The following is a 14,495-nucleotide window of genomic DNA, read 5'->3' as shown; positions in this document are numbered from 1 at the left end:
ATGTCATATTACCTTAATACCCTTTGACCTTTCGTATTGACCTTGACTTTTAGTCAATGGGCGTTTTCTGAATACTCCAAACTCCTTAGTTGGCCCATAAGCAAGTGACCCACAAAATACCCTAACCTCTCCCAGGTAAGTAACCTCCAGATTGACCCAACTTTCCATCCATCCCACATTGCATGGTTCTCCTTCTTCCAAGGCTGATAACTGCCCATTACCCCCATGATAATCCACCTCTTCTCAGAAATAACTTCCTTCTTCACCACTATAAATGGAGGCCAACATCAGAAAGGAAGGGATCATCTGAAAATAATCCTCTTAGTATCCTTACTCACACTCCATTTCATTAGCCCACCAAAACATAAGCAATATCAACCTCGATATCTTAATTCTTGCATTCAGTTTATAATCGTCTATTCAATCATCTCATATCATCATTCTAACTTGAGCGTCGGAGGGGTTTTCCGGGAGATCACCCCCGAACAAGGCTAATGTGTTGTGTTGCGGGAATTCGGGTCACTTCCTTTCACGAATCGTCGCTCCTGATAACGCTTTCGCTTACGGTATTTCAAGTGTTTTCCACTTCCTCGTTTCATTACAGAAACAGTACTAAACCTTCATAATCTCATCAATTCATCATTTATAGAAACATTATCATTCACCCAAAAAAAAAAAGTTTATCGGACATAAAAAATAAAGGAAAATGATATATACCACCCTTAAGCCCTTAGGACAGTATGTAAGATAGAATCTTGTATTTTATTTATGTAATTTAATATAATTTTTATTTAGAAACATAAAAACTTAATTATACTTATTACTTTAGCATTTATTCTTACTTGAAAAGTAAAAATAATTAAATAAAATATTAATTATGTTAATTTTTATGTACAACCCTAAGGACTGCATATATCGTAACCCAAAAATGAAATATAGCTTAATTGTCACTTGGAGCTTCTATATAGAGAGATAGTAGTGGAGAATAAAACTCCAATTAACACACATCATTAATCACAAACTTGTCATATAATCTGTATGCTGCTAACTCAAAACTTACAAGATGATCAAATATTGTCTTCAGATAGCCAAGACAAAAATTGTACACAACGCATCAAATGTTGTCAAGAACTAGTGAGATAATTTCCATTCACATCATTGAGAATTCTGACCAACCAGGATAATTCATACAACACGAAGCATCACAACGGAGAGGTGAAGCATTTCAAATGTATACAATTCTTTAAAACAGGCCACAGCTGCAGCACAGAAACGCTGGCAGGCCTACTAAAATCAACAAAATAGTATCGTCTGAGGCTACTATGATATAGAACTATATAAGTGCGTCAAGGAGAGGAGAAGGTCCAAAGGCTGTAAATCTGCTATCAGCTACAGTTACCAAATCTCTCAAGCCTTCATTCTTCCGTGAAATCCACGATCTGTGGCCTTTTTCCCTGTCCGCGGCATCTGAGCTGCATGATTCCCAACTACACCAGAGTTGTCCTCTGCACGCTGTGTTGAAGGAAGTGCCCAGCCTCCCCCTCTGCTTGTCTTCCTAGAGCTACCAGGTTCAGAGTTGCCTACAGGACCAAGGACAAAATGAAGTACAACTAAGGAAAGAAGCGACTCAGTAATAACAAAATTTACAGGGTGAAATGGTCATGCAGTTATTACTAAATCCAAAGGTTGTTATTAGGAAGAGAAAAGCAGAGTAACAATGATAAGTTGGAAAAGAAGTCATTATCTATAAGCTATATACATGGAATTGGGTACTTGTCTTCGACATGAGCACGCATTTAAGACTCGTAACTGCCCGAGTCTCGTATATTATAAAGTATTTTTCAATATTTTGGCCCAAATGAAGTGTCCAAGTGTTTGACAAGGGCAATAGAGGTAAAGCAACGCCATAACATAACCCAGAGGACACTGACGCGGTATGTCCGACATTTCCAATAGTATAGATTTCACCACAACAGAAAAAATAAAGATTAAAGTATATAGACTACACCCCAAGTATAGCCCACAAGAACTAACAGTCCACATAGATGACACAGTATATTTCTGCACTATAAAATTTTTAAAGTACTCTAGCTTTGAGGCTTTAAGCATATTCATATTGCCTCCTCCCTAAGCATGCACATATTAGCTTTAAGATTTCTACTACCCTACATGAGAGTTGCAAACTTTTCCTTTCTGAAATGTATCTTAGATGGCATAATTGTGTAACCATTTTGTTATTGCACAAGCTATGAGCACAAAAACTTCACACTTACAGACATAAGATATAAAGGCTCTTACCTTCATCTAACTTCAGTCTCCCGCCAGTAAAATGCCTTCCAGAACTTCCCTCCCAAGCATTTTCAAAGCCAGAAAGCTCGTCTGTAGCCAATACACATCAATGACAAGATCATAAGTCACCATGAAGTACAATGAATAATCTCATCCTTTAATAAAAGTAAAACATACCTTCATTGAGGTTATGCAATATCTGTTTGGTATCCACTTTACCATCAGAATTAAGCTTCCTTGCAAGAGTATGGCCCTACAAAATTTAAATGCGATAGATTCAAATGAACTAATGATTTCCACCCACAATTCATCAAAACCAACAACGGAATACCCAAACAACGAATTATACCTTATTGTGGAGTCCCCTTGAAATCCTGTGGTTTGCTAGACCAGTAGTTCCATCAGCTTCTTTAAATTCCTCAAATACCACCTGAAGAAATCAGCATAAGATAAATACACCGAGAATACAAGGAGTTGCAAACGCATCCATTCACAAGCAACATATAACTCACTCCATCACTCCCTGCCCTTCTCGTCATTGATTTAGTATAATATGCTCCATTAGCACCACCATATGATACACTAGAGCTCTGGAAGGTGTAGCAACTAGACTGAGATGGAGCCTGTACATTGCTCATCTTGTTGTGGAACTCATTTCTGTGTTGGATTTGGTTATTTTTCCCTTCTGCGACTCAAAAAGATAACATCAAGAGATCATTATTACAGCATAATTTAAAAATGCAGATCAGCATCAATCTAACATACCTTCTGCGTCATCATCAGGGATCTCAATATAAGGCTCTTTGGATAGCCTAGAATGCTTCCTTGGATTCTCATTCATCTTCATAGCCCCTCCATCATCTGCATGCTCATCATCTGAATCCAGCTCCTGAATCACGGGTCCCCTTCGTTTATTTGGCTGGGGCTCTTGTTGCTCAATAAAACCAGATGGATGTGCACCAACGAAAGGATTACCGTTACCACCAAATAGGCCAGGCTCAAACATGCTCCCAAATGGGCTTCCCAATGGGTTTCCAAATGGGCGAGTGAAGAAAGGATCATCAAAAGGATCCCTTCCTCCAAATACACTTGAAATCAAACTTTGATGACCCCCCATACCACCAAATCCACCCATACTACCAAATCCACTGAACCCTGCAAAAGGGTCAAAGAAATTACCCTGGCCTCTCCCTCCCTGCATTGTCCTTTTGCTAATGATACCTGGAATGAGAGAACGAAGATCTTCACATGAATTCTCTTTTAGATAATTAAGATACAGCTCATGAAGTTATCCATATTTAGAAAAAAAAAAAAGAATAAAGAGATCAAGGAGCAAAAGAGCCCAAAACATAGGAACTGTTTCATTTTCATAGTACTCTGCAATACATTAGGATAGAAGTATCTACAAACTATTTTATTAAAAGCCAAAATCTTAATATATTTATTTGAGTGTTCACTAGTTACTAGTAGGAAGCAATGATCTAACATTTTAATAGGTATTGGCAAAATAGCTACCATAGATACAATCTACAACAAAAATCAGTGTTTTACTTTTTACCACAACAGTTGAGAAGCCCAACCACATGCAATGACTGCTTCCAACGTAGGATGAATCAATGAGAAATTACACACTCTAATTTAAGAGCTGCACAGTTGTTCCTGCCTAAAAAAGAACATGTCTATTTGAAGTACAAATTTCATGTAAATTAAGAAACGTTTTACACTGAGACATACAATTTTTATAAAAGTTCAATTTCTTTTTCCAATATTTAGATCTCAACATATATGTATCCAAATGAAATTAAAAAAAGATTCTTTTCTTTGTGACAAAAATTCCTATAGAAGTTCTTAGTCCATTTTCTCGGAGATGCAAATTTGCCATATATATTCCTCAAAGAGGATTCGAGAATGTGACAAACACGAATTATTAATGCTAACAAGAATCTTTTGATTGTAATTCTTGAACAACTACTTTATTGAAACAAAAAAGAGAAATTAAGTACTACCACTTCTAATTGATATATTAGATGCCTCACAATTTTATACACTCAAATTCTTAATAACTATATGTACTATGTAGCATTAAAGTATACTAATAACTTGGTAAAAAAGTTCCATAAATTACTCATATCAACTATGAGCTCAAATAAATTTCTTCCATACAACATTTCATTACTCACCTGACGAGGGTGTAGTATGTATAAGATCAAAAGTACCCAACCTTACCCTAATAGTCCCTTTGTCTCAAAAGGTTTATTACAAACCCTTGTGGGACAGAGGGAGTAGTAATCAAGAGTTAGTTTTAAATTGACCTTATATAGCAAACATTATTCGAAACTACGTATATATAAGAAGCGCACATGATTTAATAAGTCTTTTTTTGTACTCCATAATATTCTGAAATCATGCATCTTGGCTTTATTAAGAATGAAAATAAGTTATCTTGCAGTGTTTACACAAACTACCATACCCTTGCTAATTAAAACTACATATGTCCCAAATTAGTAGCAATGTAAGGCTTTACGCAACTTTTTAAAAATGTTAGATATAGAAAGAAAAAACTAAGGATAAGGTAATTAAATGTACTAAAAACAAACATATTGAGTTAAATGTATCGCGTAAATGCATTAAAGTAGCATTAGGTGGATTATATTAGGTTAAATTTTAAGGTTTAATAGGCAAAAGTTATAAATGACCCCAAAAAAAACTAAACAACTAATTCGGAATGAAAAGAGTACTAAAATTTCCAAAAGCTAACCCACATTTATGAACTAGGGTTATGCAGGAGAGGAAATGCAACAAAACTTTATAACATCATTAGTCCTAAATAATAATACCACCAACTAAAAAGACATCTAATACAATTGGCTCATGTCAATTATTCAAAATTCAAATTAGTGGACTCTTCTATTACCACAAGTAGCACTACTATTAGAACACTAGTCAAGCATTTAGAATGACACTCAACTCTAGTAGAATATAGATGAAGGACAAAAGTTTTCGGCAGCCATTTCACTTTGTTATCATTCTAACCAATGTGCAGTAATCCTAATACTTTCCACATCTGTAGTACAACCCTAGCAAAAACTTTGACAACTCCATTGGTAAAACCACAAGATCTAATTATTATTGATCAAGCCATTGAAACAATCTACATGATCTCTCATGATTAGCATATAGTGACCTTTCATCATGTATTTTGAGTGACCTTTCCTCATGTTTCCATTAAATGAAATTTCCAAGTCATGAAATGTTCTAAAAACATTCATCATTTCACCCTATATTACCTGGAAACCTTGACATAGATATCCTACACATGTTCGAGAGTCGTGAAAGGCTAAGAGTTTATGACACTGGGCATTGTACTGAATTTGAACATGAATACGAACACAACTACTACAATGAAACTTGATAGGAACAAAAATAGAAAAAGCTAGTATTGTTACTAATATAAGAATAAAAAAATATACAGAGAGGGTCTCGTGTTCGTATTTGTGTCAATTAGTGTCGACAATGGTACAAGGGCCACATGTGTTATATTTGGGTAACATAATACCATACGATGCAAAACCCGATCATCCCTATTGAGGCCCCACCACTTAGAAAAGGTAAGCATCTATGACAAATTTTATAATTAGGAATAATACATCATCAAATGCAATAAGGAATAGAACAACTATAAGTTTAAATTTAATCTCAATATGAAGGATGGCATTATACATGATTAAAGGGATAAAGGTATTTTGGTAGGTGATCATATGGTTCATATGGTGGCTAACCCCAATTTGGAGTTAAGGCTTGGGTTGGCATTCTTTTCATTGTTGTTCAGGTTTATCGATTGATTTGTTTATTTCTCCTCTACAGTAATTAGAATACTAATTAACACACAATCATTCCATCAAGTAGATTTATGTAAAACAACCAACACCTATCACACATAACAACAAAGTGGGTTTATCTATGAGTTTTGCTCTGCACAATAACAATTGTTAAATTTTGAGGAGTTAGCACTATAATAAAACCGAACCCATTGAAGAGCAAACAAAATAACATCTAATAACCTCCACGAACTAAAAGCAACGAGTATAAGAAGCAAATTAACAATCAAATCAACACCTGGATCTCACAATTCAGACAGCTTTATTCTCAGAAACAAAACGTCAGTTTCTATATATAGAGCTCAAAAAAAAGCGTATTGCTTCACAACAAATCAAAGCAAGCAACAAATTCTTATCGTTCATATACATGCTATGAAAATTGAAGATAAATAATCACGACTAAATTATAAGAGACATTTGTTTCTACAAAGATCGAATCCATGAACCCAGAAAATCACCCATAAATGTTTTAATAAATGATCAGACAAAGAAATTTCTGATTAAAACCGGCTTTAATTACAATCAACACGAACAATAATACCAAATTGAGATGAAATCATGAAATAAAAGCATTATGTTGTAAGATTAAAACAGAAAACGCACCTGGGAATCGAAATATTAAACAAAAGGATTGGGGGAATTGAGAAATTAAAAGGAAAAAAAAACCCTAAGCAGCAGAGAGAAAGATGAACAAAACTATTGGGGAGAAAACTAAAATAAAGGAGAAGATACGTCGTGAAACTTGATTTGTCTGGTTTAAGGTTAATGGCGAAAATGTTTATATAGTTGGGTTCAAAATTTCAAGCTAAAGGCACCCCTTTCTTGAACCGCTCATGTAAACACACAAATGGAAACTTCTAGCACAAATGCTTTTTTGAATTTTTTTAGTTTTATATTTTATTTTTAATATATTTGGGGGAAACATTATTTTGAAAAATTTTCAAATAAAAAATGTAGAAAATAATTATATTTTAATATGTTACGGGAGATTATGAGGAAAAAGTGTAGTAGAGAATTTAATATCGTATTGTGATAATGGTGTTATTCACTCGCAATAACGATGTAGGAGACTTGCATTTACAAAGCAATATTTATTGTTCATTACTATTACTACTAATTACTATTTCTACACTATTCTTTCCTCTTTTCAAGGCATTCGCTATTGCTTTCTATTTATTTTGTTTGATTGGATGGAAAATTTGTTGATAAGTTACTTAAAAATAAAATTAGAAAATCTAACTCGAATAAAAATAAGTGCTTTGTTTTCAAATCAGATTAAACTAGGTTTTTAATAAACATTGTACTGATGTACAAATGTGAAGGCTTTAAGAACTATCCCAATGGAGGAGATTTTTTGTTTAGTGAAATTTTTTGGGTGAAAGTGTATCCCAATGGTGAAAATCTATAAAAGATTCTCTCAAATGTTTCTATAAAGAACTACTTGCGTGGGAAATTTAGGGGGTTCATTACCACCTCGCAAAACTATTAAATTGTATAAATTGCTGATTGGGCACTTTAGCATATGCGTTAGGAGTGTGACATGTGTCCAACCATGCAACCAATTAAAATTCAAATAATATCTTAGGAAATTATTTTTAAACCATAATTTTTGAATTATTAAGACTTAGAAAACATGTACTAAAATTCATAAAAAAATCTCTATAACTCTTTTTCCTATTTTTTGACACAATTCAAAATTCCTCTTTTGTCTCCAATTTCATAAAAATAGTTTCAATAGGTTTATTGTTTACATTATTAGTTTATATTGTTAATTTTAATTTATTAGTGGTATTATTTTGAAAAAAATTAGCTTTGTTAAAATTTACTTGAACCAATGTATCCCAATAACCCCAAATTTTCACAATATTTTAGTGATTTGGATTCTTCCTTAATTTGTATATTTCATCATTTGAATTAAATAAACTAACTATAAATATTTATTAACCACATAAATTATTTCTTAATTAATATTTTTTTGTCATAATAATGTTTTACGAACTATTAATAAAACAATGTGATTGTTAATATGTATATGAAAAAAAAATATGTAAGAAATTAGAAAATAGGGAGGAGAAAGAAAATAAGATGAGATAAAATATAAAGTAGGAGAGAAAGTGGTAAGGAAACCTTTTTTTTTCTTCTCATGAATGGAACAAACTTGAAATAACAAAAATTTCCACTCAAAACAATAATGTGGATGAAAAGATAACTCTAGAGAGAAATTGAAGAGGACATTTTTCTTTTATACACCATTGAGAGTGCTCTAATAACGAACAAAAAACTTAAAGCATTCGAATTGCAAAACCAAGATTAAGGGTTTAAGTTTAAATTGACCAATTATGCTACTCTATTTTTGATTTAGAATTTTAGTTTGCTAATTTTGTTTCAAGCTAAATTTATTTTATTGTGCATTTTGACTAAATATGGTTTGACTTAGATTGCGAAATAAAAAACTTCAAATTTTAATTTGGATTGAATAAATAAAAATCAAATTCACTTTGGTGTGGTTATTTTATAAAAAGAAGTGCAAATCAAACTTGTTATTGTAATGATGTAGGGAAATATCATGAATTGACTTGCCGAGAGAAAATATAAGGTTTTGGCGCTAAATATCTGTAAACATTAAAAAATGACACAAAAACAAAAGAACACTTAGATCTTTTAATTTAAAGAAAACTGTGAAAATATTTCCATTAAAAGAAATGTTATTTATTAACAGTTTTATAAACTATGTACTAGGTGCATAGGTTTAGATAATAATATTCGTAAGTATTTGAAATTTTATTTAGAATATTTTCTAAATTATTACATATTAGGAGTACCTATTTTGAAAGATATTTTCTATTACATTTAAAAAATGAGAATAAAATAAAAGTGATGGGTCCATTTTCAAAAATTGATGTATTCATACCACTAACGGCTCTTTTTCTCTCATTGAGTTCTACACTAGCCTCCCCTTTTTTGGTTCTTTCTTGTCTATTTGCAAGTAGGATCTGGCGTAATCACCACCACCATATGACTTTGCCTCCCTCCTCAATCGTCTGCCGGTACCATCATCACTACCAAGGAGTAGCAAGTAGCAAACCACTTTGAATTCAGCGCCACAGCACCAACTTAATACATCGAATAAAAAACCACAGGAAAACAACCAGCCGATCGACTAGCACCACAACTAGATATAGACTCGCCGCCGACAGCACCACTGCAGTCAGGCGCCAGCTGCTGCCACTACCCAGGTTAATTCCATTTCTCCATTTTTCTTTCTTGTTAACCCTAAAATTGAAGATTTTTATTAGGATATATTTTAGTGAGATCCATCCTCTCTTGATCCTAAGTATTCTAGTGGTTTTGTTTTTTATTTACTTTCTTTTTATTTTGCTTATCAGTGTTTGTTTTTTATTTTGAATTTGATGTATTAAGTGATTAAGTGATACTTGTTTATTTGGTTTACATTAAATTGTTCCTTGTTTGTGTTGATCGTTATATTGTAATTTTTGTTTGTGTTTGAAAGTTAATAGGAGGTAGAATACTCTCTAGAGGGGGGGGTGAATAGAGAGTTTGGACTTTTAAAATTTTCTGGCAGTTTGTCTCAAGAGTTTGAGGAGTCTGTCAAAACTTGTCTGCTGGAACAGTTTTGAGCCAATTCGTAAACTATAACGTATGTGCGGAAAAATAAACTTTAAAGTATAACACACGATATGTTAACGAGGTTCGGTTCTAACCAACCTACTCCCCGCCTATGGGTTCTCTTTCAACCCGTAGGATTTCAACGCCTTTTATTAATCCGACTTTAATACAACCAAGAAGATCTCACTATCTCCTCTCACCACGTTCTTCCCCTTGAAGAACCGTATTACAAGTCCCTTTAATAAAAGCAAAATCCCAAATCTCACAATAGAGATTCACAAGTTGAACACTTTAAAAAGTATTCTTGATTAGGCGTATTAAACTTAATCTAACTCTTTTTGAACTCTTAAGCCTATTACAAATGTAAGAGCTAGATGAACTAAGAATTACAACTCTTTAAACACTTAGAGAAATCTTAAATCAAGATAGAAAGTTGTAAGAAAAGGTGTATCAAGATGTTGTCTTAGTTCTGGACGGAAGCCTCATATATATAGTGTACGCCTCAACACATCTTCAAAAACAAGAAGGCTCCTATCCGTTATTTTCTGTTGACCTGGTCTTTCAGCGCCTGACTTCAAGATCTTGAGGTTATCTTCAAACTGACGTGTACTGACAGCTTAATAATAATTTCGTCATTGTGTTTGTAATTGTCCAATGCTATGCTGCCATGTTAGTACTTAAACAAGATATTGAATAATAAGCATAAACCAGATTTATCAACATTTAAATAACCATTTAAATTAATTCCTATTTTTTAGGATCGCTATTTACTATTTTTAGCATAAATTCAAATTTCATCCAAATAATAGTAAATCTAGATCTTGCTTAAATATAGCCGTGTACAATTAATAATAAAACATGTGTACCTTGTACTATATTTAATCACCAAATAATTTTAATCACATATTTTAAATCTAAGTTTAAATATGAAATATTTAAACGTTAAGCAACAATGTATAACAAAATATTTAAACTTTATTCAAATAAATCCAATGTTAATTTTAATGAACCTTGACCTATTAAAATATTTCAAATATAATTTCAAGGAACATTGACCTATTAAAATATTTCAAATATAATTACGAAACTAACCTGATTAAGAACGTAATTATCTTCAAGACTTTGAAACACATTTCAGAACTTATAAAATCACTTTAAAATAAACTTAAGTTCTTTAAGCACATTCCATCGACTTCTTTCTTAAAAATATAAATCAAATGTGTATCAAATATGATTTTAAACTTACTTAAACAATTAAATGTAATTACTTAATTTATTTGTTTAAACAATATGTGTTTTGAATTATCATCATCCAAGAGAATTAAGTCTTTAATCTTTCCTTATTATTTAAGAGAGTTGAGTCTTCAATCTCCCCCTTGATGAAAGTCAAAACCATATTTACCTAAATCATATTTCTAAGTTATAATGAAATGAAAGCACGAATAATAATAATATATAAAAACATTTTCGAGACTTTATCATTTTTCAGAAACATTCTTCAAGATTTTAAGATCAGTTTCAAAACAGAACTATGTTATATCACATCATTACAATCATTGTTTATGTAAACAAATATCCAATCATAATATATGCAAATATGATAGTCATCAATATCATTTCAAAAACTTTATTATTAAAGACATGATTATCAAGTTATGATTATGAATAATAATCTATAATCATCAATCAAATATCAAGTTATGCAACTAAATTTTCATATCTCCCTTAAACATATACATTATGTCTCCCTTAAGCATGAATGTTAAGCATACAGAACAATTTATCAGAGCAAAACATTTAAACAAAACATTTAACAATTTTTCAGAACATAATATTTCAGAACATGTATAAGCAAGCAATCATGCGCAATCATGCAAAACATTATCAAAATATAAAGCAAGTAGAGCAAGTGAGTATAGCATGCATACATACACAAGTGAGTATAGCATGCATACATACATAATATACATTCTCCCCCTTTTTGACTTTCATCAAAAAGTAAACAAGGAGTTATAAAATGTTGGGATTATCAAAAGAAAGTATTGTTTGCCGAAAAGAAAATATTGTTCATCAAAGCCATAACATGCATAATCAACAAAAATTACTTCCTAGACCTTCTCTTCCTTTTCTTGGAAGGTTTGGATTGTCCAGGGGTAATTGTTTCATCAACAGTTGGATTAATTGTTTGGATTGGAGTGGTCTCAGCAATATTCACATCAATAGTTTGACCCTCACCAGTAACTTCATCATCTCCATTCTTTTCACCTTCTTTATCCTTCTCCTTAGCCTTAGCCTCTTGAGGTTCAGCAGCATCACCATCATTGACCTCTTCTTCCACTACCACATCTTCTACTATCATTCCCTTCATTTCTTTCATAAAAGAGTCTAACATAAAAGTAAGAGTAGACACTTTATCATGTAATGCCAGTAGGGAAGATTTCATTTCACCAACCTCCAAATCTAGAGACTGAAGTCGGGAAAGAGTGGTGTGTTCCTTGATATGAGGTTCAAGACGTGTAAGCCGCTTACCATGAATCTTTTGAAGATCCTCTTTATGAGTTGAAGACAAATTTGAGTACAACTCATATTTGCCATCCACTTTGAAAATACCAAGAGGCAGAAGAATTTCAGTAGATAATGAAATTGGACCAGAACAATCCACTTCCTCTAAATCAGAGAGTAGATTAAAATGATCAAAGATCAATGTTAAAAGATTGGCATAAGGAAGAGAGCAATTGCGAGAATGTGAGCAACAAAATCGCATTGTGGAGAAAATAATAGAAGAAAAATCAACATTTTTCAGAGAAGCAATCTTCCACATCAGTATAAGATGAGCATCAGTAACCAATTCACAAGAAGTGTTGCGAGAGAAAACGGTTCTTACAAGAATGTAGTGTAACAATTTACCATTTAAATTCAAAGCATTATGTGTTAACTGTTTAGTAGAAGAGAAATCAGAATAAGATTCAAGTATGAACATATCCCTAGCATTTTGTAACGCCAAAATATTAGGAGTTTGATCATCAGATTTATGAGAAAATTTGAAAATGTCATTCATTAGGGTTTTTGAAATCACAATCTCTTGACCCTTAACAAAACTTCTTAAAGCATGTTCTCCTTCAATCATAACAAAAGATAAGTTTGAATAGAAAACTTTCACAAGAGTTGGATAGGTAGTAGAACCAGGACTTAATAACATACCAGGAGTAGATTGAATAAAAACAGAGATTATTTCAAAGTCTTCAAACAGAAAGAAATTATAATCAAGTATATCAACAAAGGAAAGTAATCTTTGTCGAAAAATATCAACCCATCTCCCATAAGCAGTATGATTTTCGAACCATTGTTTAGGAACATCAAAAGTGTGTAATGGTGAAACAACAGGGGTTATAGGTTCAGCCATTTGTGATTTAGATGATTCTCCTTTTTCGGATTTTGAAGAGGATCTACTCATCCTTCTTTTAGGTGCCATTGAAGTAGAGTATGAAAAGCTTGAAAGGGAAAGTGAAAGAGACGGTTTTGAGAGAAAATCAGAAAAAGATTTTGTGAGTAAATGAATGAGTAAAGCGTTTTACTCTCTTTTAAGGAGTATAGTACATGCATTTGTACTTTCATTAAATTGATTGATTTGACAACACAAGAGAATGCAAAGGGTGTGTGTGTGTGTGAAGCTTGACCGGTTTGTGCATCATGGTGAACAAGCATTTAATTTTGGTTTTCAACCGTGAATCAGTGGAAATACAATTATGAGATTAATTGAATTTATTAACCAAAATAATGAACACAATTTTAACGCATTGATGATGTTCACAACTAATCGAAACAAACAATTTTGTTTTAAAATAATTAAATATCCTTTATTAATTAAAGGTATTCAATTATAAATCCCATATTTATAAAACAAATAATAATAATTTTTTAAGAAATTGAAATCAAATTTTCAATTCTCAAAAATATGCATAAACACATATATGATCACAACAATACGTAATGCTCCCCCTTAATGCATACTTGGTATTTAAGTAATTATCGTTTCAATCCTTTTACTCATATGCCATTATTCTTTGATAATACTCCCCCTTAATTCATGCAACGTCATTTAGCATGCCAAGTTCCATACGTATATAAGCAAAACGATCAGCACTTAAAGGTTTTGTAAATATATCCGCTAATTGATTTTCAGTAGATATAAAAGATAAAGAAATATTACCTTTTTCAACATGATCCCTTATAAAATGGTGACGTACCTCAATGTGTTTTGTACGAGAATGTTGCACAGGATTCTTTGTAATACAAATTGCACTTGTATTATCACATCTTATTGGTATGCCTTTGAAATCAATTCCAAGGTCTCTAAGTTGTTGAGCAATCCATAAAATTTGAGAGCAACATGCACCGGCAGCTATGTATTCAGCTTCAGCTGTAGATAAAGCAACTGAATTTTGCTTTTTAGAATACCAAGAGATCAATGAATTTCCCAAGAACTGACACGATCCTGAGGTGCTTTTTCTATCAACTTTATATCCAGCATAATCAGCATCTTGCCACAGGTGCGAAAGTTTCATCATAATCTATTCCTTCTTCTTGATTATAGCCTTGAGCTACCAGTCTTGCTTTATTCCTTACAATATCTCCATCCTCATTGAGTTTATTTCGAAAGACCCATCTTGTTCCAATAATAGTACGATCTGGAGGTCTTTC

At 32.4% G+C, this 14,495-nt stretch overlaps 1 protein-coding gene across 1 annotated transcript; it reads right to left on the bottom strand.

Annotated features, from left to right (window-relative positions):
* Nucleotides 1-1,119: 1,119 nt before the first annotated feature.
* LOC130804400 (uncharacterized) lies at nucleotides 1,120-7,009 on the bottom strand. The gene is made up of 7 exons (XM_057668819.1): nucleotides 6,771-7,009; nucleotides 3,055-3,510; nucleotides 2,802-2,974; nucleotides 2,639-2,719; nucleotides 2,467-2,542; nucleotides 2,299-2,379; nucleotides 1,120-1,580 (listed from the first exon to the last, which is right to left on the bottom strand). The coding sequence occupies exons 2-7, from the start codon at nucleotides 3,488-3,490 to the stop codon at nucleotides 1,408-1,410; spliced, it is 1,020 nt and encodes a 339-aa protein (XP_057524802.1). The 5' UTR covers nucleotides 3,491-3,510; nucleotides 6,771-7,009; the 3' UTR covers nucleotides 1,120-1,407.
* Between the last annotated feature and the right edge of the window lie 7,486 nt (nucleotides 7,010-14,495).

The sequence above is a fragment of the Amaranthus tricolor genome, chromosome 17, assembly GCF_026212465.1.
Source record: "Amaranthus tricolor cultivar Red isolate AtriRed21 chromosome 17, ASM2621246v1, whole genome shotgun sequence".
NCBI lineage: Eukaryota > Viridiplantae > Streptophyta > Magnoliopsida > Caryophyllales > Amaranthaceae > Amaranthus > Amaranthus tricolor.
This window is presented reverse-complemented; position numbering and strand designations above follow the sequence as displayed.